At 29.3% G+C, this 25,180-nt stretch overlaps 10 protein-coding genes across 10 annotated transcripts, besides 1 other annotated feature; 6 read left to right on the top strand and 4 right to left on the bottom strand.

Annotated features, from left to right (window-relative positions):
- Positions 1-66: 66 nt before the first annotated feature.
- TVAGG3_0218440 (uncharacterized protein) lies at positions 67-1,848 on the top strand (the record flags this gene model as incomplete). The annotated part of the gene is made up of 1 exon (XM_001299667.1): positions 67-1,848. The coding sequence occupies one exon, from the start codon at positions 67-69 to the stop codon at positions 1,846-1,848; it is 1,782 nt and encodes a 593-aa protein (XP_001299668.1).
- Positions 1,849-3,719: 1,871 nt separating this feature from the next.
- TVAGG3_0218430 (uncharacterized protein) lies at positions 3,720-4,268 on the top strand (the record flags this gene model as incomplete). The annotated part of the gene is made up of 1 exon (XM_001289911.1): positions 3,720-4,268. One exon carries the CDS (start codon positions 3,720-3,722, stop codon positions 4,266-4,268), a length of 549 nt encoding a protein of 182 aa, XP_001289912.1.
- A 357-nt stretch (positions 4,269-4,625) lies between these two features.
- On the bottom strand, positions 4,626-4,997 carry TVAGG3_0218420 (uncharacterized protein; the record flags this gene model as incomplete). Its single annotated transcript, XM_001289912.1, has 1 exon — positions 4,626-4,997. One exon carries the CDS (start codon positions 4,995-4,997, stop codon positions 4,626-4,628), a length of 372 nt encoding a protein of 123 aa, XP_001289913.1.
- A 3,260-nt stretch (positions 4,998-8,257) lies between these two features.
- On the bottom strand, positions 8,258-8,473 carry TVAGG3_0218410 (uncharacterized protein; the record flags this gene model as incomplete). Its single annotated transcript, XM_001299664.1, has 1 exon — positions 8,258-8,473. One exon carries the CDS (start codon positions 8,471-8,473, stop codon positions 8,258-8,260), a length of 216 nt encoding a protein of 71 aa, XP_001299665.1.
- A 1,134-nt stretch (positions 8,474-9,607) lies between these two features.
- Positions 9,608-19,819: a mobile genetic element.
- TVAGG3_0218400 (uncharacterized protein) lies at positions 10,208-11,035 on the top strand (the record flags this gene model as incomplete). Its single annotated transcript, XM_001299663.2, has 1 exon — positions 10,208-11,035. One exon carries the CDS (start codon positions 10,208-10,210, stop codon positions 11,033-11,035), a length of 828 nt encoding a protein of 275 aa, XP_001299664.2.
- Positions 12,009-12,683, top strand: TVAGG3_0218390 (uncharacterized protein; the record flags this gene model as incomplete). Its single annotated transcript, XM_001319484.2, has 1 exon — positions 12,009-12,683. The coding sequence occupies one exon, from the start codon at positions 12,009-12,011 to the stop codon at positions 12,681-12,683; it is 675 nt and encodes a 224-aa protein (XP_001319519.2).
- TVAGG3_0218380 (uncharacterized protein) lies at positions 13,910-14,761 on the top strand (the record flags this gene model as incomplete). The annotated part of the gene is made up of 1 exon (XM_051226888.1): positions 13,910-14,761. One exon carries the CDS (start codon positions 13,910-13,912, stop codon positions 14,759-14,761), a length of 852 nt encoding a protein of 283 aa, XP_051111874.1.
- Positions 14,824-15,387, top strand: TVAGG3_0218370 (phage tail repeat-like family; the record flags this gene model as incomplete). The annotated part of the gene is made up of 1 exon (XM_051226887.1): positions 14,824-15,387. The coding sequence occupies one exon, from the start codon at positions 14,824-14,826 to the stop codon at positions 15,385-15,387; it is 564 nt and encodes a 187-aa protein (XP_051111873.1).
- TVAGG3_0218360 (uncharacterized protein) lies at positions 17,118-17,783 on the bottom strand (the record flags this gene model as incomplete). Its single annotated transcript, XM_051226886.1, has 1 exon — positions 17,118-17,783. The coding sequence occupies one exon, from the start codon at positions 17,781-17,783 to the stop codon at positions 17,118-17,120; it is 666 nt and encodes a 221-aa protein (XP_051111872.1).
- A 2,224-nt stretch (positions 19,820-22,043) lies between the features above and the next one.
- TVAGG3_0218340 (ribosome binding protein-1 family) lies at positions 22,044-24,470 on the bottom strand (the record flags this gene model as incomplete). Its single annotated transcript, XM_001307662.1, has 1 exon — positions 22,215-24,470. The coding sequence occupies one exon, from the start codon at positions 24,468-24,470 to the stop codon at positions 22,215-22,217; it is 2,256 nt and encodes a 751-aa protein (XP_001307663.1).
- Positions 24,471-25,180: the final 710 nt, after the last annotated feature.

The following is a 25,180-nucleotide window of genomic DNA, read 5'->3' as shown; positions in this document are numbered from 1 at the left end:
ATAAATTTTGAACTAAATTGTCAGAAGATTGATGGTATTCATGAGAAGAAAGATGCTACGAAAGAGATGGCTTTATTCTTCGAAATTTTCGAGAACACGACGAATATTTTGAATTTCATTTCTTTGTTCTTGAAAGTTTACAAAAATTACCCAGAAAAAGTTGGTCCAAAATTGTTACTTTTCACCAGAAATCTTTTTATTCCATGGAAGAATTATTTCGATATTTTCGAGACGATGAGAGAAAAAGAGATTTCTTCATTTTTATATAATGTTTCTCAGAACTTTTTATCGGTTTTTCCAACGATTAATTTGTCACATTTTCCAAATTGTGAGAACATACAAATTATTTACCAAGAATTCCTTAATTTCTGTTTAGTTATATGCACAAGGGTTATTAAGAACAATAGTGTGTTTTATCCATTAATTCAATCAATAACTGATACGAAACTGATTGAAACAGCCATTTTCTCATCAATCTCAAAGAAATGGTTGGAAAAAGTGAATTATTTGATAAATAAAATAACGGTTTTGGTTTACAATGACGAAAAAACTGTTATTCAACCTTCAGAACAAACTTGGAAAGAACTTGTCAAAATTCCTTTCAAATTTGACGTTGTTTTGCCAACGGTTTTGTCATCTGTCATGTCAATGTTAAGTTTCACGAATACATTCATTGATGAGTTCAGGTTGAAGTTCACTAACTTAGCTTTTTCTGAGAATTCTGTTGCTTTAGATTATTTACAAAGTCCTGCAAAAAGTCATACTGTTTTTGCCAGAAATTTAATGAATAGTTTGCATGAAGAATTAAGGAAAATACTTTCATTAATGAGTGGCAATTATGTCCAGAGAGTTTTGAACATTGCATATGTTGCAAATTCCATTGTGAAGAACAATGAAGAAATAGCGAAAAATGATTCAAATGGAGATATTTCTATTATGTTTTTCTGTTTCCTTATGACTGATTCTATTTCAACCAACAATAAGTTCAAAGAACTCAGTCTCTCCATCTTTGAATTCATTAATGCGATATCTTCACAATTAGATCTAACTAAGAAATATAATATCATTCTTCTTTTAACAGATGTTATGGCTTATAATTTGAGAAATCTCACAAATGATGTTGTTTTGTCAAATGCTGTCAAAAGTTATTCATATTTGACAGAAAATTTCCAATTCTACAAAGAGACAAAACATGCTTCGGTGTTTTCAACATACATGGCTGCAAGAGAAGATATATTTTACATTCTTAGAATTTTGAAAAGAACCGCTTTGGAACTCACAAAATTGAAACAAGATGTCACGTTTTTAGAAAAAACTTTTTCGAATATTTTACATAATAATTTTGATTTATGTAGTGATTATTTCTTTGATATACTGCAGTCTACTATTATTGATAATCTCTCTGTTAATATAATTTCACAGATAACGAAAGAAGAAATTTTAAATCAAAATCCAAAAGTTGAAGATGATAAAATTGTTTCAAATTTTGTCACATTTGATTTCAATGACATTTTACTTGAATTAAATGAATTACCAGAGTATCATTCAGCAGCTGTTGATTATGCATGGTTCTACGGAAAGAATAGACAATTGTTAGATTTTGTTGTCAAAAATGGAAATGAAAGAGTGAAAAATCTCTTTTTCACAGCTTATTTGCAAAGATGCGGTGCTGATATCGATTACAAGAAGATCATTTCTGCATACGAAAAAGGATCTGCAATTGATTTCGCTGATAAATTGAGACTCAACGAGGAATTCGAATATTTCTTCAAAGATTACGAAAAAATTGAAGATAAATTGGCACTTTTCCAAACATTCTTTATTCTTTCGTTCTTTGCAACACCTTAAGATATGGTGTTTATAGGAGTTTCGATAGAGTCAAGTCGATTTCGTTTGTCGATTCTCTCAAAAAATCAAAGATTTTCACAATCAAATTTGAACATGAATTATCACTTCACCGACCATTTATAAATACTCCAAATCTGTATGAAATTCATGAGAGAGCATTGAAGTATTTGCCATATAAGAAAGTTCCTCAAGACAATGTCAAAGACTCTGATAATTTTGGATCAATGAAATATGAAGAAATTGTCAAAATGAGAAACGATAATTTGATGACGATTATTCCGAATTCAAAAAAGAAAGGTTTTCTTATTTCCCTTAAAAATTTGAAGACAGAAGACATTGGTCATTTTGGAGATTTCTTTATAGGCCATTTAAGAAGAAATGTTAAGTATTACATCGTTGTTGATTTGATGGAAGCAAGAATTCTTGATTTTGATTTATTCCATTCACAAGTTACAAAAATTTATCAAAAAGTTGCTGATCAATTGGATAACGTTTTTCTTCTGAATTTGACAAAGAATTCCGCTGGTTTCTTGAACAATTATAAGACTGATGAATGGGTAAATGTTATTTCCGTGTTAAATAACATCAACGACATCTTTGAAGTATATCCAGATTTGATTTTACCTTTGAACTCTGTAAGACACGATTTTGAATTTTCAAAAGTGACATTGCCAAATGACAAAATTGGTCAACTTTACTTTTCTAGAAGGAATTTAACAATAGAAGCACCAGGAGATGTATTAACTGTCCCTGATGCGAAGAGAATTCATATTATTCCGTTCAATTTGATCACGAAAATTGTAATTATTGAAAATGTTGTTCAAATTCATTTTTCAACAGATAAAGTTGCGAAATTTTCGACGATTTCGCCTGAAGCAATTTCAAGGGTCATTGATATGAAGAGAGCAGGAATTTTCTCAAGACAGAAGTTCATTTGTTCCGTTAATCGATTGATAAGATTCGCTGATTACGTTGCTTATTCAATTAAAATGATTGCAAGTAAAAGCCATGATATCGGAGCAAGTTCTGCCAATTTATTCACAAGGTTGACATCAAGTAATTACTTAGAATTCGTTGGTGCAAAGTTTGCTTATCCTTCCCAGGAATGGTGCATAAAAAGACTGAAAATGATCCCTGAAAAATATGAAATTTTTGCAAGATTCATTGAAATGATCAGGGATGAAGTTGATGCACCTTTCTACTTGTCTAAAGGTCTTCCTCTTCTTTCTGAACAAGAAATCATTAATCTTATGAACAGATTGTCAAAAGACAATAAATTTGATGTTAAATTGTGGTCAAAAACACCAATCGATATTTCATCAATTGTTTTGCAATCAACAGTTAATGTTACTGAAAAGTTTTCGGTTGAAATCGCAAATATTTCATTGGAAGGCGTAACTAAATTCATTTATGATGAGAAGATCACTCCGAAGATGTTGAAAAACACAGTGGAAAACCTTCTTTCAATCATTGTTGTCGCATCGAAACTTCCTGAGAATTTTGAAGCAGAAATTTTCATTTTTGTTATTCAACAATTCATGAAAATCGAAAGTATCGAGTTCGAATATCTTTCATTGGCTGAATCGATATGTGTTAGATACAGATTACCATTGAATGTTTGCGAAACAGAAGCCGACAAAAAGAAACAAAGACAAGCAGATGAAATTTACAGTTATATCATTAGATACCGAAAGATTTGCGAAATTTCAAATTGTCTTGAAGTTTTCGACAATTATTTTCGCGGTAAAAAGGATCCTTTATCCATTTTAGTTCGTACATTGTTTGATGACGATCTTGAACAGTTATCAAATGATTGTTTGAACGCGTTTCCAACGTCAGATGTTTCTAATTCTGGATATTTGTTTGTTGCGATGTCTTTCCTTTTGGATAAAATTCCATTAAAAGTTTCATCATATTTCGACATCACAGTTCAATACTGCACAAGGGATTGCAAGATGTCAGCAGATCTTATGATGAAATGTCTTTCAATGAATGAATATTTGGTTGGTGAAAACATCACTAAAATCGTTCTTACATTGAAAGACATTTTCCGAAACATTATGACGAAAAGTGATGCATTAAAGTTGCTCAAAATGCTCAGACAATCACAACACTTAACACAAGAACAGTCTGTTATTTCTGCTGTTCCTTTAGTTGCTTTTGATTTGGATGACGCATTCCCTGTATCAATCAAACCAACTCCTTTTGCATTTTCTTTCTTGTTTGATGTGATGAATTCTGGATGTTTGAGTGTGAAACAAATGCACAGAGTTTTAGATTTCTTCACTACATACAAATCATCAATTGATGATGAGATGAAAGAGAATCTTTTCAACGAACTTTGCACATTGATGTCTGTTGAAAATACTATAGAAACATCTCTCAAACTTACAAATCTTTTGAAATTACTTTCTACATGATTTGTAATCTAATTTTTTCTTTATTTATTTATTGTATGTATTTTATTTGTAAATATATTTTTTATTTGAGGAAAAAACTGTTTAATATTTATTGTTTTGGAATAGATATTTTCTTTATAAAATTTCAAGAATATTCAAATAGTTTACGGGCGTATATATTCACTTTTTAATAGTGATCCCTCTTTCAAAAAGTGACTAATATATTTTGAATATTATGTTTTGAAAGTTCTTTGTCAAAATTATTTGAGAATATAAATTGAAAGCTTAAAAACTAGTATTTTAGTTTATTATAATAAACTTAGCAATAATTTACAAACCATTGTATTTAAATAAATGTCTTCTCACAAAACAGTTCCATCAGCCTAAGAATATCTTTCCAATTCCAACTATTAGTAATGCCGCCCCACAGATTAATATTTTTGTAAATATTGATGAATCAGATTGTTCTGTATCAACTGTTGATGAGTTAGATTGTTTTTTATCAACCGTTGATGATTTAGATTGTTTTGTACTAGCTATTGATTGTTTAGATTGCTTTTTATCAACCGTTGATGATTTAGATTGTTTTGTACTAGCTATTGATTGTTTAGATTGCTTTTTATCAACCGTTGATGATTTAGATTGTTTTGTACTAGCTATTGATTGTTTAGATTGCTTTTTATCAACCGTTGATGATTTAGATTGTTTTGTACTAGCTATTGATTGTTTAGATTGCTTTTTATCAACCATTGATGATTTAGATTGTTTTGTATCAGATGTTTGTGATTGAGCTTGACTTGAAATTATTGATGCAGATGATATGGATTGAGTTACATTAGGTAAATTAATGTTGTCAGATGAGGAACTATTTTGATGTGAGCTGATCTCATTGGTTGAAGAAGTATTATTTTGAGATTTTGAAGAGCGAGGAATGAAAGATAAACTTGGATCAATTAAATTTCGGACTTCAACAGTATTTGCCGAATCATCACTACACAAATATTGTTGACATAATTTTTTATGTTTGTCTTTGATTGGAATTAAACAATTTGCGAGGATATATTTGATAATGTCGATCTTTTGATTGGAAATTGCGATTGAAAGAAAATCATCTTGACCATTTAAATCAATATTATGATTATATTTAAGTAATTTCTTGAAAATTTTAAGATATCCGAGTCGAATTGATCTCAAAACAGGAAGATCATTATTTGATGATTGTATCGAATAATCTGCACCTTCATGGATCAAATACTCAACAATTTCCCATCTGCCAGATGAAACAGCGAGAAGAACACAATTTTGTTTTCCTTTGTCTTGAAATGAAAGAGTTTCTTTTTTGGGATCTCTTGATACTAAATGCTTGATCAAGTCTAAGTTTCCGCATTCACATGCAATTAATAATGCATTCTTTCCTGAATTTTCATTAATATAATTGGCATCTAAGCCATTTTTAATGAGAAAATCGAATATCTTTGTGCTGCCACTGATTGATGTGCAAAGAACTGCATTGTCTTTATTTTTATTAATTGCTGTTTTGTTGCATTTGTTGTTGATAAGAGATTCGACAAGATTGTAATTGTTCTTCAAACATGCAGAAAGAAGGATTGTGTTTTGTTGATCATCAACGATTTCTGATAATCCGATTGTACATGCAACTTTTATTGTCGATTCATCTTTCACATCTGCTCTCTGCGAAAGGAAATTATAAATATCATCAAATTTGTTTTGAATTTGGAAGATATCTAAGAATCTATTGATCAACTCATCATTTGTTTGATTTGAATGAATTTTGTCACAAATAATAGACAAAAATGATTCATATTGTTCATATCTTGCTTTGACTATTTTCGGATTCCTTCCATCAAGTTCGTTGATCTTTTTCTGCATATCTAAAACATAATTCTGATACTTCTTGTAGGATTCATTCGAAGTAAGATCCAATAACGTATTCATTACTGAGGATCGAATCATTTCAGCATCAAATTTATTGATATAATAAGCAAAATAACTGCAATCTTTGATCAACGCAATCAAGAAGTCATATACTTTATCAACTTTGTTTTCATCTTGAAAATATCCGAGTTCTTCACATTTTGAAATGATTTTATCGATGAAATCTTGATTGCTTAATATGTTTTCGGAACCAATACGACATAAATCAATAAGTTTTGATGGTTCTATTTCCGAAATATTTTTCGCTATGAATATGATAATGTCATCTAGTTTTTCATTGTAATTCTTTCGCGATTTTCTTATAAATGAAAGTATTTCTTCTATATTTTTTAAGTTTATTTCATCTCTGAAAATAAGAGTACTATACCAATCGAAAAAGTCTTCAATCTCGAGATCTATGCCTATTTGGTATATTTCTTTCAGAATATCTTCAGAAATTTCGATAGAAACTTTGTTTTTTATAAAAAGTTGATAAAAGATTTTAAATGTTTCATCACTGACTCCTTTTAGTTTATATTCTTCAATGTTTTCTCCTTGCATGTAGTCATTCATAACTTTCCTGCTATATGAACACAATGTTTTAAAAGGAACTTCCATTTGATGATTTCCATCGCTGATTTTGATCTTTTTATCATCTACAATACTATTAAATTGAAATTGCTTAAATGCTCTTCTGGCAACAAATTCGGGCATCTATTAAAAATCCAAAATAAATTGAATACTTATCAATTCAAAATTTTTAGAGATTCTTTATTTTTAATAGATTTATAATCCCGAAACAAGTTTAAGCGATTCGTATTCCAATATATTCAAAATATTTTTCTGAGAAAATTTCAGAAAAGTTTGTATTATATTTATAATTGCATCGCTAATAATGCAAAAATATATTTATTAAATAAGCAATTATTCTTTAAAATATAATTACTGAAATTACGATTATTTTTGATTCAAATACGAAATTGTATTGGATGAAAATTTTTGCGTAATTTATAGTTTTCTAATTAATTATTTGCGTATAATGTACATTTATTAATAAAATTTGTACTCTTAGGCCTTATTTAAGAGTAGTATATATAACGGGTTGTGTGACTTTTTTGTAAATGTAAGAATTCATACAATATAGAACGATTTTGTATCATTTTTTTAACATATGAAGTAAAAAATGTATGATTCTTACGGTTTTTATTCTTACGTTTTTGAATAAATCAAGATTTAAAAAATTTTCAAAATTGTAAGACATTTACACTCAACCCATACATAATGTAATAAAAAAAATTAACATTGTTTAAATCCTGAATGGAATCAATGAAGTCATAATCAAAGACCTCATAAACGAGTAAAAAGAAATTGAAACTAATGATTATTTGAATTTATGAAATCAATTATTTGATTCATTCTTTCTTCAATCTCTTCTATTCTTTTTGTTAAATCATCAATTTTCATTAATGAGGTGATTCTTGATTGAGGAATAGATTTCAAACTAACCACCCCTTTTATTTTTGAAATTTTGAATCCATCAACTTTAAACATTTTATTCAATTTACATGTTGTCAATTCTTCAAATAATTTTTTATTATTAGCATAATAGTCATTAAATTCTTCAACAGATGAAAAAATTTTTATTTCAGTAATTGGTTTAACAACGTTTATTTTTTGTTGAACATTTACACTTTCATTTAAATAGCTTCCTTCTGTTTCATTTATTTTTAAAATCGGTTTCATTTATCATTAAATAAAAATTAGAATATAAGTGATGAAATATATTTTTTAATTAATATTAAATCAGAAATGGCGGCAGGATTCTTTAAAAAATTATGGGATGGAATTAAGAAAGCTGCGGGTTGGGTTTATAAAAAGGTTATTAAACCTGTTGCAAACTTTTTGGCACCAGTAGCGAAAACGGCAGGAACTATCATAGGTGGAGTATTAGGTACTAAAGCAGGTAATCCGGCGATGGGAGCACAAGCAGGTAACACAATTGGTGGAATAGCTGAAGGAATACTTAATAAAATAGGGGGTAGATAGTGGAAAAATAAATTATTTTAAAATTATTTTTATCTTAGTATCGGTTGTAGTCTTTGATAAACTTTTTCTCCTTTATTTAAAATTTCTCTTATTGGGGCAGCTTTTGGTGTTATTGATTCAGCAACGTCACTAATTGCTTCTTTATTCTTAAATATCCAATTTGCTCCCTTCTTCAATGTTTCCCAAACTTTACTCGCTCCTCTTTTTACTTTATCCCACAGTTTCTTAAATATACCTGCAGCCATAGTTGATTATTTCATTAAAATTAAAAATTCATTTTCATCTTTTAATTTTGATTTTTTATTTATTAATAAATGACGACTAACTATTTGGTGCCAAACACTAAACCGATTAATGGAAATGTGTTTCATTCATTCGAAAAGATAAATGAAATATTCGCAAAGAATGACGGTAGAAGATATTATAGAGAACTTGAAAGTTCATGCTATGACTCTGATACTCCATATTTTGATGATAAACAAACTCATTTAAGAATTACAAATCCGGCTCATGATGTGAACCAATTAGGTGACACATATATTAAACGCAAAGTTAAAGCAACTCTAGTTTCAAATAAAGCTTTCACATGTGATGCCGCTTTTAAATGCATGCGTTTATTCGTTGGTTACAAATCATCAAATCAAAGCTTTAAACAATTAGAAGTAGAAACCGAAAGAGGTGATGCTGGTTATCTTCAGATGGATTGCGCCCGTGAATCTTTCGCATTTGCAACATATAAACCAAAATCAGAAAGGAAAGTTAAAAAGTTTGTTCATTCGTTATATAATAATGTTCAAAAATATGATAACTCAGTATGTGGTAAATATATTGACCCTTCAGAAGTTTTCAAGAAAGCAAATGAAGAAGTTGATGTCACTTTTGATATGATTATTCCGGTAAATGATTTGTTAGCATTTCAGGCGTTCGATGATTATCCTAAATCATTTGGTGATATCATTCTTAAATATTATGTTTTCAGGGATACTTTAGTATTTTGTCAGGTTGACCCGTTAAGAGTTGCTGATTTACAAAATTACGTTTATGAAAAGATAACTGATGAAAATTATGAAAAGATTATGAATCATGTTTATAAATATGATCGCAAATTCCAACAAATCGGACTTCCTGCCAAATTAATTACAAGCTTAGCCGCTACATCTGCTGACGCAACAGTTGATGACGTTATTATTTCATGCACAAAGATGGAAGTTTTAGAGGATAAATGTATTACACCAGGATACGGTTTAATTGAAGAATCAGTTAAAGCAATACCACGTTTATTTAGTAAGGAAGATCCATTCATGATTCCAGCTCAACATATTGACGTTCGTTCACTAAATGGAGGTTGCATCACTCCTGAAGGTATTAGCTCAGATTTCTCATACGCTCTTCATAATGTTACAGATGTTGTGTTAACATTTCCGAAGAATGCAATGCAAAGAACAGTTTTAGAAAATCCAATGCTTCGAGGTCTTCAGGTCACTATAGATTCCAGAAACTTCCCCGATCAAGCGATGACCATAGTGGGTGACATATTCTTTACACGTATGCTTCAAGCTTCTGATTTAGATGGAGTGAATGAATGCACGGAAGAATACGAGGACTCATTAACTAGACCACTGAATGATGATAATGGTGTGCCATTAGCTAGAACATGGAAAGACCAAACTTCATTCTTATGCACTATTCCAGTTCAACGTGATGGAGCGGGTATATTCTTTGATGGATTAGAAACTTTCAACTCACAAGTTACAGTACAAGTGAAAGCTTATCCAATTATTCAGGGTGAAAATGACACTTACTGTTCAAAGGTGACAAATCCTCCTCAGGTTTGGTTTACTAGGACTACATATTGGACATGGACACCGGACGAAGGTTTGAAATATCATCCAACAGGTACACCACCACAGTATAGAAGTTTATATGATGAAATATTGATGAATAGAAATGTTTAAAATTATAAATTTATTTTTGATTAAATGGATTTAAATTCATCCACCCCTTATGAAGAATTAGCAGGAGTATATAATACATACGTAGATGATATGATTAATGAAGCATTGAGTGATAATAGAAATGCTCTATCTAAGGAAAAATTAATGAAAATTCCATATTCTGAATGTTACTTAAATTCAATCACTGCAGCAATTGGTAAACAAAATAAAGGTAAAACATTAACGATATTAAAACAAATTATCATTATTGCTAACACTTCCCCCCATTCACATGTGTTAATTTATATCAACCGTTCAGGTTCACCTTCAGATGATACATTTGAATCTTTAAAGCATTTAATCAAATTTCCAATTATTTATTTATCACAAGAAGAAGCAGAAGATTATTTAAAAAACTTTTTAATGTATAAAGAATTATATAATACAATCAAGAAGCAAGGATTAGAGGATAAAATTATTGATAAACAACGGGATGAATTATTTGAAACACTTTCTATTTCAAATTTTGATAGAGAATTTTTGCATTCACTCATTTTTCTAGATGATGCAGTGAAATCAAAACTAATAACAAATGAGAAATCATATTTTAATCAGTTATTAACTCAATGTCGACACATTCAGTGTTCATTCTTTATGGCTGTTCAATATTTCAAAGCATTAAGCACAAACATTAAATCAAATCTATCAACACTTTTCATTTTCAGTGGGTTTAGTCGTCAACAGTTGAACGTTATGCTTTATCAAGTGAATTTACCAATGAGCATTAATGAACTTTACACACAATATCAGCAATTAGGTGAACATGGAAAAATAATAGTTGATTTAAATAAAGGATGTGTTAAATTTGATTAACTTTTTATAATTAATTTTTATTTTTTATTTATAATTAAACATGACAGAAATAGCAAATCTTCTACAGGTTCCATTAAAACAAGGGACAAACAAAAGGGGTGCATATAATAGAACTATGAAAGTTCCTGATGGAATGAAAGAATTAGTTCATATTGTTGCTGGTCTTCAAAAAGATGTTAAACAAATGAGAAACGTTTTAACATTACCAGAAGCTCAAGCATATGCCAAACGTCATGGTCCAAATTGGGAAGCACATGAAGCAGACATTACGGGTCCAAATGGAAAACCTGATGGTATAAATGAAGTTTTCGTTACTGATGGTCAAGGTAATATTAAAGTCATAAATGGTTATAAATTAAGTATATCTGATTATCCTAAACGTAAAGCATATAATGAACGTTATCCTATGCAATTTGATGAAAATGGAAAAGCTGTTAAACAATACATTGGAGAAGGTGAAAATGGTCCAATTAATTCATACCGTCATAATCCATATTCTTATTTCAATGAAGAATTAAATGCTATTGAAGAGGGACCGGATGGATTACCACGATATTCTAACCAGTTTGATGGTCAATAAGCAAATATTAGACCCAAAATTTCAGCTAAGAAATTCTTTAAAGTTGCTTTGTTCGATCCAGTTTTCGCAAATGTTAAAGATGAACTTAAACAGCAATTTCAACCAATTATAGTAGCAAGAATTGCATCAGGTGCTTTATCTCAAGCATTCAAAGATTTAATTAAGAAACCATTATATCAGCAACGTGGTTTAACTTATGATTTAGTTAAGGAATCAGATAAAAGAAAATTTGAGAAATCAGATGATTATAAGAATGCAATTAATGAATATATTCGGTCTATTAATTTTGATGAAACAGCTAAAAATCAACTTCATGAACAAATACAGGGAATAATAGATTCAAAAGTTCCAGCAAAATAAAAGTTTAAATATATTTTTTTTATTCGAATATAAATGAGAAGACGTTTCACTAGTCAAAAGAACACTAACGCAAAAGCAGAGATTACGGTTGGTTATAACGTAAATGATGATAAATCACGAATTATTCAAAATGTTAAAGTTAATGTTAGCCCTGAATTAACAAGGTCAGCAACTCAACCAAATTTATTAACTCGTGACTTACCGAAAAAGGAGGAGGAGAATGAAGAAAACCATGAGAATGGAGACCCAATCATTTTATCTGAACCTGGTAAAGAACCTGTTGAAATTCCCACTTATCCAACATACCCCCCACCTCTTTCATCAAACATCGAGAACCCATATAAAATAGACATTAATTCTGAATTAATGAAAATTTACCGTGATATAATAATTAATAATTATGATTCAATAATAAATTTAATTGACCAATCCGGTTTAATTATTTTACCTTATGAATCATTAATTCACATTATCGCCATTCTTTGTGATGTTCAAGATTCAGACGTTAAGATTCAATTTTTCATAGATGATGAGGTTTCATGCTGCGGAACAGTTGCAAAAATAAATCCTATAAAGGATATTAGCACAATTAAGATATCAAAGAACGGAACAACAACTGAACTTCATTTAACATATAATGATATTTATAATAAAATAGTTGATGAATATAAAATATCACTTGAAAAATTCTTTGTTAAGGCTATTTAATATTCAAGCATTAACATTATCGAATAATAATCCTTTGAATCATAATCAATAATAATTGACCTTTCACCAGTTTCTATCGTTTGTTTTATTTCTTTTTGTTCCCCACTATCCGGATCGGTCATTGTAATTGTTTTTGTTATAGTATCAGCTTTATCTTTAACTTCAATCTTTTTTCCATCGGGATATTTAAACCAAAATTCCAAAAATTCGATATTGTCAATCTGTTCATATTTTAATCTATCAATTACATTTTTAATACCATCTGAAAATCTTATGAAATGGTCATTATATGGGTTTGATTGAACTAAATTTGAATGAAGTGAAATATAACCTGTTGATGAATATGACATCGACTCATATTTTCTGAAAACACTAAAATTTATAACATGAATGAATTTCTTATTCGTTGAATTTATGAATTCTTGAGGTAATCTTATTCTAGTTTTATTTATCACTGGAAAATAACGCTTTACCATATTTTTAATCGTAATAAAAATGTCAATTATCAATATTATTTCAAATAATAACTGTGAATTAAATTTAACAGTTAGCGGAATTTATAATGTTACTCTCGTTTCTGTGAGTGGTAAATTTAATCCCATTCTTTTAGACCCTTCAGATTATATATCATTTATTAAAGATGACCATGAAAAAACGTATGATATGTATATAAATAATGTGATAGCGAAATGGGATATTAACACGATTTTAAGTTATTTAAATGAATCATTTATCGTATGGTATGAAGAAAATTTTAAATCAAAACCTGATAAACTTTTTGAACTTGATGAAATAAATAACCTTGTTAAATTTCCGCTGAAAATTAAATTTTGTACTCCTCATCTTCGTTCATTGTTGGGGATATTAAATTTTGAAAAAGATGTTGGGGATGTTTTGTATTCTGACACTGGTTCCAATTTCATTTTAATCAAATGTGATAAAGTTAATACCCCAATGAGATTTTCACATCAAACATTAGACCCTAACTCTTACCCATCAATACAAAACATTTTATCCATCAACTTAAACACATTTTCTTTATCATATCCGTTTCAATTATCCGGGAATTCATTTATTCTTCATTCAAAAGATTTATCAAATATTAAATTTAGAATAACTGACCTATTTGATTGTGATTTAGAATTTATGAATGAAATATTATGGCAATTTCAAATAGAAAAAATAGCTGATGAGATAACGGATTAAATATTTTTAAATCATAATAAATGATTAAACAACAGCAACCACAGCAACTTAAGGCGCAAAGCACCCAGGTCCTTCAGACCATTACATACGCCATATATGCATATAATTCAAAGACAGCAGAACAAACACAAAGGTTGAAATATGGAGATTTGGAGATAGTATTGAAAAATGACTATTTCGAATTCGTTTGCAAAGGTGGTGTAGTGATATCAAATATAAAAGAAATTTTATTTATGAATTCAAAAATTAAAGGAATAACGGATGATATAACATCAATTCCACCAGAAGAACAAAGATATTACGCATTAAATGCATTTCCTAAAGTTTTGAAGATTGGAAGATTTAGTTTAAATGAGGAATTCATAAAAGGTTTCCTTAATGACATAATGAAGAAGGCAGATAAGGAATATGTTAATGATGAGTTAGACCTTAAGGCAGATAATGAATATGTCAACGGTGAATTAATGAAGAAGGCAAATTTGGTTTATGTTGATGAAAAAGATAATGAAATTAAAGAAAGGGTTGAATGGTATCATGAATGGACATCAAAGATTTTAAAAACTAAAGCTGATACAGGATGGGTTTCAGGATGTTTAGACCTTAAAGCAGATAAAACTTATGTTAATGATGAGTTAGACCTTAAAGCAGATAAGGAATATGTCAATGAAATATACCAAAGTTTGATAGGAACAACAAAAAATATTGAAACTATTGTTGGTGACTTTTCTGTCAATGAAGAAAATAAATATTTTAGATGGCAGTTTGTACAGTCCTTAAAAAATGGTGCACGGTGTAAACTCATTCCGAAAAATAACAATGAAATGTATGTAAGCTATATAAAGAATAATGGTACACAAGTTAAAGTTCCATAGACAACAACTGCTACTTAAACTTATATGGAGACGAACAAAAGAAATATTTAAGAGTTTATGAAATGACAGATATGACATTGCCTCACCCAGCTCCAGCACCATATTATTATGACTATGGAGATGACGAGAGAACACCACATGTAGATGAACAAAAGCTAACATTATATTTAGATTATTATAGATATAAAAGATATAATGCAATAGAAAAAACGAGAATAGTATATTATTATACAGATGACAAAAATAAATATTATAGTCAAGATTTTACCTACCCTGAAAACATAAGATTATATTATAAAAAATATTCTGACACAAACCAGAAGAAACCTGAAATAGTTGCACTATATTTTAAGTTCAAAATAGACAATCCTATAATATCTCATATGTTTGATTTAATGAACCCAGTAGGTTCTATTTATACATCTATGGATGCAAGAGGTCCTCAAGTAATGTTTGGTGTTGGTGCATGGGAACAAATAGTCGACAGGTTTTTGTATTGTGCAAACTCTTCAAAGGAAACAGGTGGAAGTAAAACGATTTCAGGTGAAAATTTACCTGCACACAGTCACTACATAGATTTAAGTACATCTCAGGCAGGTTGGCATAAGCATAGATATTGGGATTGATCAGGAATGACAAAAGGTAAAGGATATGATGTTAAAGACGACGTTAAGTTTGCTATAAATTGTTACTGGAGTGACACTCAGGGAGAAGGAAACCATACACATTTCGTTTCAGGATATACACAAACAACGGGACAAAGTAAAGAATACATGCCACCTTACATGACAGTTTACGCATGGTATAGAGTTCAATGAACGCTCAATGTTTGTAAAACAAACTTTAGAACGGACTGAAAGTCCTGAGCTTCAAAAGAGCAAACAGCATAATTTAAATTTTTATTTTAGTATAAATGAAGATTCTACCATATGGTGTTATTGGAAGAGATAAAGATGGAAACCCAATATTTGATCCAAAGTTAAAATTAAAGTTACTGACAAGACAACAACTTGAAAAGTTACTGAAACCAAAACAGGATGAAAAATGAGAAAATGAGAAAGAAAAATTTAAATTATGCAATTTTATTTTTATCATAAATGACAAAATTAATTAAGCCAACTATTTCTAAATTAATGATACCAATGAAATCATTTCATGGAGTACTTATCCCAGGTTCTTCACAATTAGCCAGGGCAGGTGATGTGACTCAAGGTGGAACATTAGCGAATCCATTCAAATTATTAACTAAAGATGAACTTAATAAAACGATGATAAAATAACTGATAACAAAATTTTATTTCACTGCTACTAGGTTATTCAATAATTCATTATTTTTGAAGAACTGATGAGGTCACCAGGTCACCAGGTAATTTAACTTCTCTGAAAAAATGTGACAACATGACATTTTGACAACAACATAGGAGGATGGTATTTATTCATTATTTTTGAAGAACTGATGAGGTCACCAGGTCACCAGGTAATTTAACTTCTCTGAAAAAATGTGACAACATGACATTTTGACAACAACATAGGAGGATGGTATTTATTCATTATTTTTGAAGAACTGATGAGGTCACCAGGTCACCAGGTAATTTAACTTCTCTGAAAAAATGTGACAACATGACATTTTGACAACAACATAGGAGGATGGTATTTATTCATTATTTTTGAAGAACTGATGAGGTCACCAGGTCACCAGGTCACCAGGTAATTTAACTTCTCTGAAAAAATGTGACAACATGACATTTTGACAACAACATAGGAGGATGGTATTTATTCATTATTTTTGAAGAACTGATGAGGTCACCAGGTCACCAGGTAATTTAACTTCTCTGAAAAAATGTGACAACATGACATTTTGACAACAACATAGGAGGATGGTATTTATTCATTATTTTTGAAGAACTGATGAGGTCACCAGGTCACCAGGTAATTTAACTTCTCTGAAAAAATGTGACAACATGACATTTTGACAACAACATAGGAGGATGGTATTTATTCATTATTTTTGAAGAACTGATGAGGTCACCAGGTCACCAGGTAATTTAACTTCTCTGAAAAAATGTGACAACATGACATTTTGACAACAACATAGGAGGATGGTATTTATTCATATTTTTTGAAGAACTGATGAGGTCACCAGGTCACCAGGTCACCAGGTAATTTAACTTCTCTGAAAAAATGTGACAACATGACATTTTGACAACAACATAGGAGGATGGTATTTATTCATTATTTTTGAAGAACTGATGAGGTCACCAGGTCACCAGGTAATTTAACTTCTCTGAAAAAATGTGACAACATGACATTTTGACAACAACATAGGAGGATGACAAAAATAAATTCCAATCATACTTTATAAAGCATCATTTACAGGTATTTCATCGTCAGTAAATGAATCATCATTATCGTTTGGTTCAACCTGTTTATATAATCCTTTCATTTCTTCTTTCAAAACATAACACCATGTCTGTTTACCATCTATTTTTCTTTGTTTCCTATCACATTTATCCTTAATACTCATTTGGAAATTCTTGTCTTTCATGTCTGATGGTTTGCAGAATAGAGCATTTTTACACGTCATACCTGCACACAATTCATCATAATGTGTATTTATCCATACATCTAAAGGATTTGTTGATAATTCAATTAAATCTTGTTTGGCTTCAGTCATCGATGATTCGTACATTAATGATGAAAGGTCATATTGCATAAAATACGTCAGTAAATTATCATAAAATTCCTTTGTGCATGAATTCATCAAATTCTTGAAGTAATCAAATTGACCCTTAAATTTACCATTAACTCTTAAAACTACATATCTTCTGTCTCCAACTTCAATTTTGACAGGGTAAACGTTATTAGTTACGAAAATGAAGTTTGCAACGTTCTGAGCAGTTCTTCTGGGTTGATTCTTTTCATTAATTCTTATCTCATTATCCGTTATAATTGATTTCAAAGCGTTGAAGTTTGCGAGTCTGTCTTCACCTACATTCTTGAGTTCATTAAGTACAAGAAACATTTTATTCTCAACTACTGAATTGAAATTACCCGTTAGCTCACTTATTTCAGTAATGTTTTTGCATGAATAACCAGCGAGAAGTTCAGAAATAATGTCTGTAAATCTGTTTTACCTGTTCCCTGAAGTCCTTTCAAAATAATTGCTGTTTCATTCTTGATTCCAGGATGTTGAATCATTGATGCAATCCAGCCGAGAAGGTATTTATACACTTCATCGTTATTATCACAAATGACTTCTTTAATGAAATTCATAAACATCTCAATTTTTGAGTAATCAAGCTTTTCAAGAATGTTGTATTTATAACCCTGAAACGTTGAGAAAACATCGGGGGAATCAGATTTAAAGCAAACACCCTTAACGGTTAATGAAGACAATTGATTTAATAGTACATCCCATGCTGTTATTGTTTTACCTTCTTCTTTAAATAATTTAATCATTTTAAGTGACTCTTTCATGTTTGATTGAAGAACGAATGATATTTGATTCATTTTGTCGTGTATGTTGTAATCTTTCTGAATGAAATATTTGTTTCCACAATCTACGAAACGGATTACACGTGATAAATCCTCAATTACTTCAGAACTGTTTTTATACTGATGATTTTCAGCCTTGCGTCTAATATCTTTTATCAAAAACGAGTCATCAAGTTTGATGTCAAATTTTATTTTTGGCTTACGTAATAAAGGCAAAACATATTCATCATAATATTCCTTTTGATATAGTTTTAGAATCTTCGCCAAAACAAATGGAGAAGTCATTAAATGTGCATATCTACCACGTGCTTTTTCAAAATTACTTTTTGCATTTTCTGTTAAACTGCAGAAGTTATAAACGTTATCGTATGCTTCATTAATCAAATGATTAGGTAACGAATTAATTGCTTGAAACAGTGTGAATAATGTTATTTCTTTTTCTAAATCCATGTTTCCACCGTCATTATGTACTTCAAAATCACAGATGCCATCAACTATGCTCTGAGCTAGTTTATCGTCAATGTTTACATCTTTGTTTTCATTCATTATACTCTTTATTCTTCTTCTTTCTGTTCTCTCTAACTCTTCTTAATATTCAAATCATTTAATATATCATTCACTGTTCTAGTTAATGTTGAATCATAACTTCCACGAATGAATGAGTATGTATTGATTGGTTCTGTTGCATTCTTGCGAACTCTTGAATCAGCCATAACCACTAATGATTTTGAATCATCAATAGAAGTCATTATGTCAATATCATAATCATTGCAGGAATAACATTTAATCATTCTGTTCGAAACTGCATAGAAGAAATTAGTGTTGCAATAAATGTGAAGACCTCCTGAAGCGGTTTTAACGATAACATCTTTATCCGAAAGTTTTGATAGAATGTCTTTTCTAACTGTTTCTTTAAGTTCATCATTGTACGATTTATTGATATCAACATCTATAATCGTTAAATTCGAAATTTTATTTACTAATAAAGCCATACCAGTTTTCCTTCCTCTTCCTCCATCGTATTTGAGGTAGTTATGTAAATCAATCTTGTTTTCACCAATTCTTTCGTTGAGGGTTTTAGTTTCTGCCATAACTAATTCCTCAGCTAATTCCTCAACTAATGAATCAATAACTTTTTCATCAGAAACGATATAGTTGCTGTTGTTGTTTGTTGCTGTCATTTATATAGGAATAAAAAAATAAAAATAATTTTAAAACTAACTTTATTTTTGGGCTACATCAAATTTCATTCCTGTTGTCAAAATGTCATGTTGTCACATTTTTTCAGAGAAGTTAAATTACCTGGTGACCCGGTGACCTCATCAGTTCTTCAAAAATAATGAATAAATACCATCCTCCTATGTTGTTGTCAAAATGTCATGTTGTCACATTTTTTCAGAGAAGTTAAATTACCTGGTGACCTGGTGACCTGGTGACCTCATCAGTTCTTCAAAAATAATGAATAAATACCATCCTCCTATGTTGTTGTCAAAATGTCATGTTGTCACATTTTTTCAGAGAAGTTAAATTACCTGGTGACCTGGTGACCTCATCAGTTCTTCATGAAACCGATTTTAAAAATAAATGAAACAGAAGGAAGCTATTTAAATGAAAGTGTAAATGTTCAACAAAAAATAAACGTTGTTAAACCAATTACTGAAATAAAAATTTTTTCATCTGTTGAAGAATTTAATGACTATTATGCTAATAATAAAAAATTATTTGAAGAATTGACAACATGTAAATTGAATAAAATGTTTAAAGTTGATGGATTCAAAATTTCAAAAATAAAAGGGGTGGTTAGTTTGAAATCTATTCCTCAATCAAGAATCACCTCATTAATGAAAATTGATGATTTAACAAAAAGAATAGAAGAGATTGAAGAAAGAATGAATCAAATAATTGATTTCATAAATTCAAATAATCATTAGTTTCAATTTCTTTTTACTCGTTTATGAGGTCTTTGATTATGACTTCATTGATTCCATTCAGGATTTAAACAATGTTAATTTTTTTTATTACATTATGTATGGGTTGAGTGTAAATGTCTTACAATTTTGAAAATTTTTTAAATCTTGATTTATTCAAAAACGTAAGAATAAAAACCGTAAGAATCATACATTTTTTACTTCATATGTTAAAAAAAATGATACAAAATCGTTCTATATTGTATGAATTCTTACATTTACAAAAAAAGTCACACAACCCGTTATATATACTACTTTTAAGCTGATTTTTTTACTAATGTCAAAAGAAATTCATTTTGATTAGTGTCAGATTCTTGAAAGATTTGGGTCTATTTTTCCTTTGAAATTCTATTATTTCAAGAGAATTGAGATTCGAAAGATATGATTTAGCTAAATATTTATGTTATTCGTTAATTCTAAATGATTTTTTGTCTAGAATATATTATCATTATATTGGATCTTTGATGGGAAATCGCTATTGTAAGGAAACCATCAATTGTAAATGAAAATTTTAGAAAACCTCAAGATGTCTAAGCATCCTCTTTGATAAGTAAAATTCTTTGAATTTTGATATATTAATTGAGTAAGTCATTAGTTAAGTTAATTTTATTTCTATTTCTTTATGAAATAATAATAAATATACTCATTAGGATGTTAAGATCAAATAAATATCTATAACAATAGGCTGGACATGTGTGTATTTCAATTGAATAATATGAAATAGTGTAACTTTTGAGTATATCCGAAATTGCAGCAGGAAGGGAAATTCCTAAAGGAAAAATAAAATTTCGTAAATTATTTGAGTTAGTAAAAGCATATTGAGTAACATCGGTAATTTCATTTTGAAATATTAGCGAATTTATATAAGATTGGTATGAGAAAGATTGGTCTCTAATGATTTTAACATTTTTTGGTAAATAAAAAACTTTTGCAGTTCGAGCTGATGGATAATGAACTATTTCCTCGAAATTTTTTGTGTATAATACACCATCTAATGAAGTAAAATATGGATTCTGTTCATCAACAAAGATGTTTTCGAGCGATCTCAATGCATTGAAAGGATCCAATTCGTGGATAATTTTGACGGACTTAGGTAAAAAAATCTCTTTAATAGGAGCATTGATGATTGGGTCATCTTGTAATTCAACAATTGTGTCAGATAGAGTAACATTTGTTATAAAAGAAGAGTCAATGCACTGCGTTGATAAAATTCTGCAACTATTGTCAATAATAATTGTTGTATACTGACTTTCAATAACTTGTTTCTCAAGAATTCCGTCAGTACATGATAATGTTTTTACATTTATTGTAGAACTAAATGAATTTTGGAATCAATAAAAAGTTTATATTTTGTCACTTTTTAAAATAAGATCTGACATTTGCTCTATTTGAAAATGAACAAATAGCATATATAGTTGTTGGATCAGGAGAATTAAGAATGTTTAATAAGCGCCAAGATGTTGTTTGATTTAAAGAATGAAAAACGAGGAATTCGAATATTTCTTCAAAGATTACAAAAAAAATTGAAGATAAATTAACACTTTTCCAAACATTCTTCATTCTTTCGTTCTTTGCAAAACCTCACAGATATGGTGTCTATAGAAGTTTGAACTGAGTCAAGTCATTTTCTTTCACAATCACTTCACCGATCACTTATAAATACTTCAAATTTATATGAAGTCCATGAGAGAGTATTGAAGTATTTGCCATATAAGAAAGTTCCTCAAGACAATGTTAAAGACTCTGATAATTTCAGATCAATGCAATTGCAAGATGATAAACAATAATTTGATGATGATTGTTCCGAATCCAGAAGAATTCTTGATTTTTGATTTATTTTATTCATATAGAAATCAATTATTTTTTGCTTATGATTATTCTTTATGAATTCAGATACTCTCAAAAAAATTGAGATTCATAAATTTACGAGATGAAAACTAGTATTTTAGTATATTATAAACTTAGCAATAATAATTTACTTACAATTTGGATTAATGAATCAATATAAATATTAGTATAATTAAAGTCATCATACAGAAGAAAATTTTTCGATATTTTGATCTTTTAAATAGCCATGAATCAATAGTTATTTTGCTGTCATTATTTTTACTAGATTTTGATGATTTTGGTTGTTCTGTGTCGGATGTTTGTGATTGAGTTTGATTAGAAAATGCTGATTCGTTTTGAATTGTTTCAACAGATGTTGATTCATTTTGAATTGTTTCAACAGATGTTGATTCATTTTGAATTGTTTCAATAGGTGTTGATTCATTTTGAATTGTTTCAACAGGTGTTGATTCATTTTGAATTGTTTCAACAGGTGTTGATTCATTTTGAATTGTTTCAGCAGGTATTGATTCATTTTGAATTGTTTCAACAGATGTTGATTCATTTTGAATTGTTTCAGCAGGTATTGATTCATTTTGAATTGTTTCAACAGGTGTTGATTCATTTTGAATTGTTTCAATAGGTGTTGATTCATTTTGAATTGTTTCAATAGGTGTTGATTCATTTTGAATTGTTTCAATAGGTGTTGATTCATTTTGAATTGTTTCAGCAGGTATTGATTCATTTTGATTTATATCAACAGATGTTGATTCATTTTGAATTGTTTCAGCAGGTATTGATTCATTTTGAATTGTTTCAGCAGATGTTGATTCATTTTGAATTGTTTCAATAGGTATTGATTCATTTTGAATTGTTTCAACAGGTGTTGATTCATTTTGAATTGTTTCAACAGGTGTTGATTCGTTTTGAATAGTTTCAGCAGGTGTTGATTCATTAAGATTTATATCAACATATGCTGATTCGTTTTGATTAGCGTCAGATTTAGTAGATTCCTGTGCTTTATAATTGCTTGAAAAAATTGGGTCAATCTTCTTTATGGTTTCTATTTCTTCAAGAGAATCGCAATTCGAAAGATACGATTTAACTAAATTTTTATGTTTTTCTTTAATTCTAACTAATTTTTTGTCGATAATGTATTTTATTATTTTGTATCTTTGATGAGAAATTGCAATTGTAAGAAAATCATCTTCAGCATTTGGATCAAAATTGTGACAATATATAAGTAAATTCTGGAAAATCTCAAGATGTCCAAGCCTTACGGATCTAAAAATAGGAATGTCATTATTTGATGAATGTAGAGATGGGTCTGCATCATTTTGAATTAAATAATGGATTATTTCCCAATTACCAGAAGAAACAGCTAGAAGTATACAATTTTGATTTTCTTTGTCTAAGTCTGAAAGTGAAAAGCCTTGAGATACTAGATGCTTAATCATTTCAAAGTTTCCACTTTCACAAGCTGTTAAAACGGCATTTCTCCCTGTGATTTCGTTAGATATTTTAGCATCTAAGCCATTTTTAATGAGAAAATCGAATATCTTTGTGCTGCCACTGATTGATGTGCAAAGAACTGCATTGTCTTTATTTTTGTTAATTGCTGTTTTGTTGCATTTGTTGTTGATAAGAGATTCGACAAGATTGTAATTGTTCTTCAAACATGCAGAAAGAAGAATTGTGTTCTGTTGATCATCAATGATTTCTGATAATCCGATTGTACATGCAACTTTTATTGTCGATTCATCTTTCATATCTGCTCTCTGCGAAAGGAAATTATAAATATCATCAAATTTGTTTTGAATTTTGAAGATATCTAAAAACTTCTTAATAGAAATTCCATTTGCTTGATTGGATTGACTTTTTTCGCATGCAATTGAAACGAATGATTGGTAATTGGAGTTTTCTGTTTGAATTACAAATGGATTTCGATTAAGAGTCGAATTTAACCTGTTTATCATATCTATAATTTCTATGTGGTGTTCTTTATACTCATTCTTCGTGACCAAATTCAATAGACTGCTCATTCCTGATGGTTTTATTTTCATAATATCGATCTTTTTAATTAAATAACCAAAAATGTTGCAATCGTTGATTAATTCAAGCAAAAAGTCGTACAAATGATCGATGCGTGCTTGCATTTGAAAATAACCAAGTTGTTCACATCGAGATATTATTCTATCAATGAAATCCTTGTTATCACGCAATTGATGTACGCCAACTCTGCAGAATTCAATGAGTTTTTTAATTTCGATATCAAAAAATTTTGTACCAATGAAATTGATTATATCTTGTAGAAATTCCTTGATATTAATTACATGGTTTGGTAATTCTATCTGATTTTCTTGTGATTTTTTGATAAAAGTCAGATATTCTGTAATTTTATCAATCGAAAGCTTTTTCATATCAATTTTGGAAGAATACCATATTATGAAGTCCTCGATTTCTAATTCAACACCCACATTTATTCGATGTTCAACTCATAATATCTTGCACTAAAGTTGATACCTTTATTTTGTCGAAATATTACAATGGTAGCAACCTTACATATTACTGATGATAACCAAAGTACTATTTTAGCATTATAAATTTATAACGATATTGAAACAACAGATTGACTAGTCATTCTGGTGTAGTATTATGTATACTATCGGGTGATATTATTTCAAATATCTTAGCTTAACTTTCGTTTGATTATGAGATACAGATCTTATATTGCTTTTTCTGTAGCAATAGTCACTAACTGATAACATGATTATGATAAGAGGTCTAAATATGCGAGTTTAATACGCATGTATTTAGATTTATTGTCGAAATGCAAATCACAATATATATCTTGGACTCATCTGTGAATAAAATCATGATATTATTGATTGCTTTCTAGATATTTACTATGGTTTTAAAATTTATGAAGCCATTCCTTCATTTGAATCAGAAATAATTTTATATTACTAACAATGGCTGGTTATCTATATAGAATTATATACTATATTTGATAGCAAAATATTGGTGATTTATAATTTTGGGAAATATACTTCTTTTCTATATCATTGAAAAATAATTATTTGATTCTGTTGTAAAATTGACATATATTAGTAGAAAAATAATAGAATAA

The sequence above is a fragment of the Trichomonas vaginalis genome, chromosome IV (genome assembly GCF_026262505.1).
Source record: "Trichomonas vaginalis G3 chromosome IV, whole genome shotgun sequence".
Taxonomy (NCBI): Eukaryota; Parabasalia; order Trichomonadida; family Trichomonadidae; genus Trichomonas; species Trichomonas vaginalis.
Note: the sequence above shows the minus strand (reverse complement) of the source record. Positions and strands in the feature narration are given on the sequence as shown.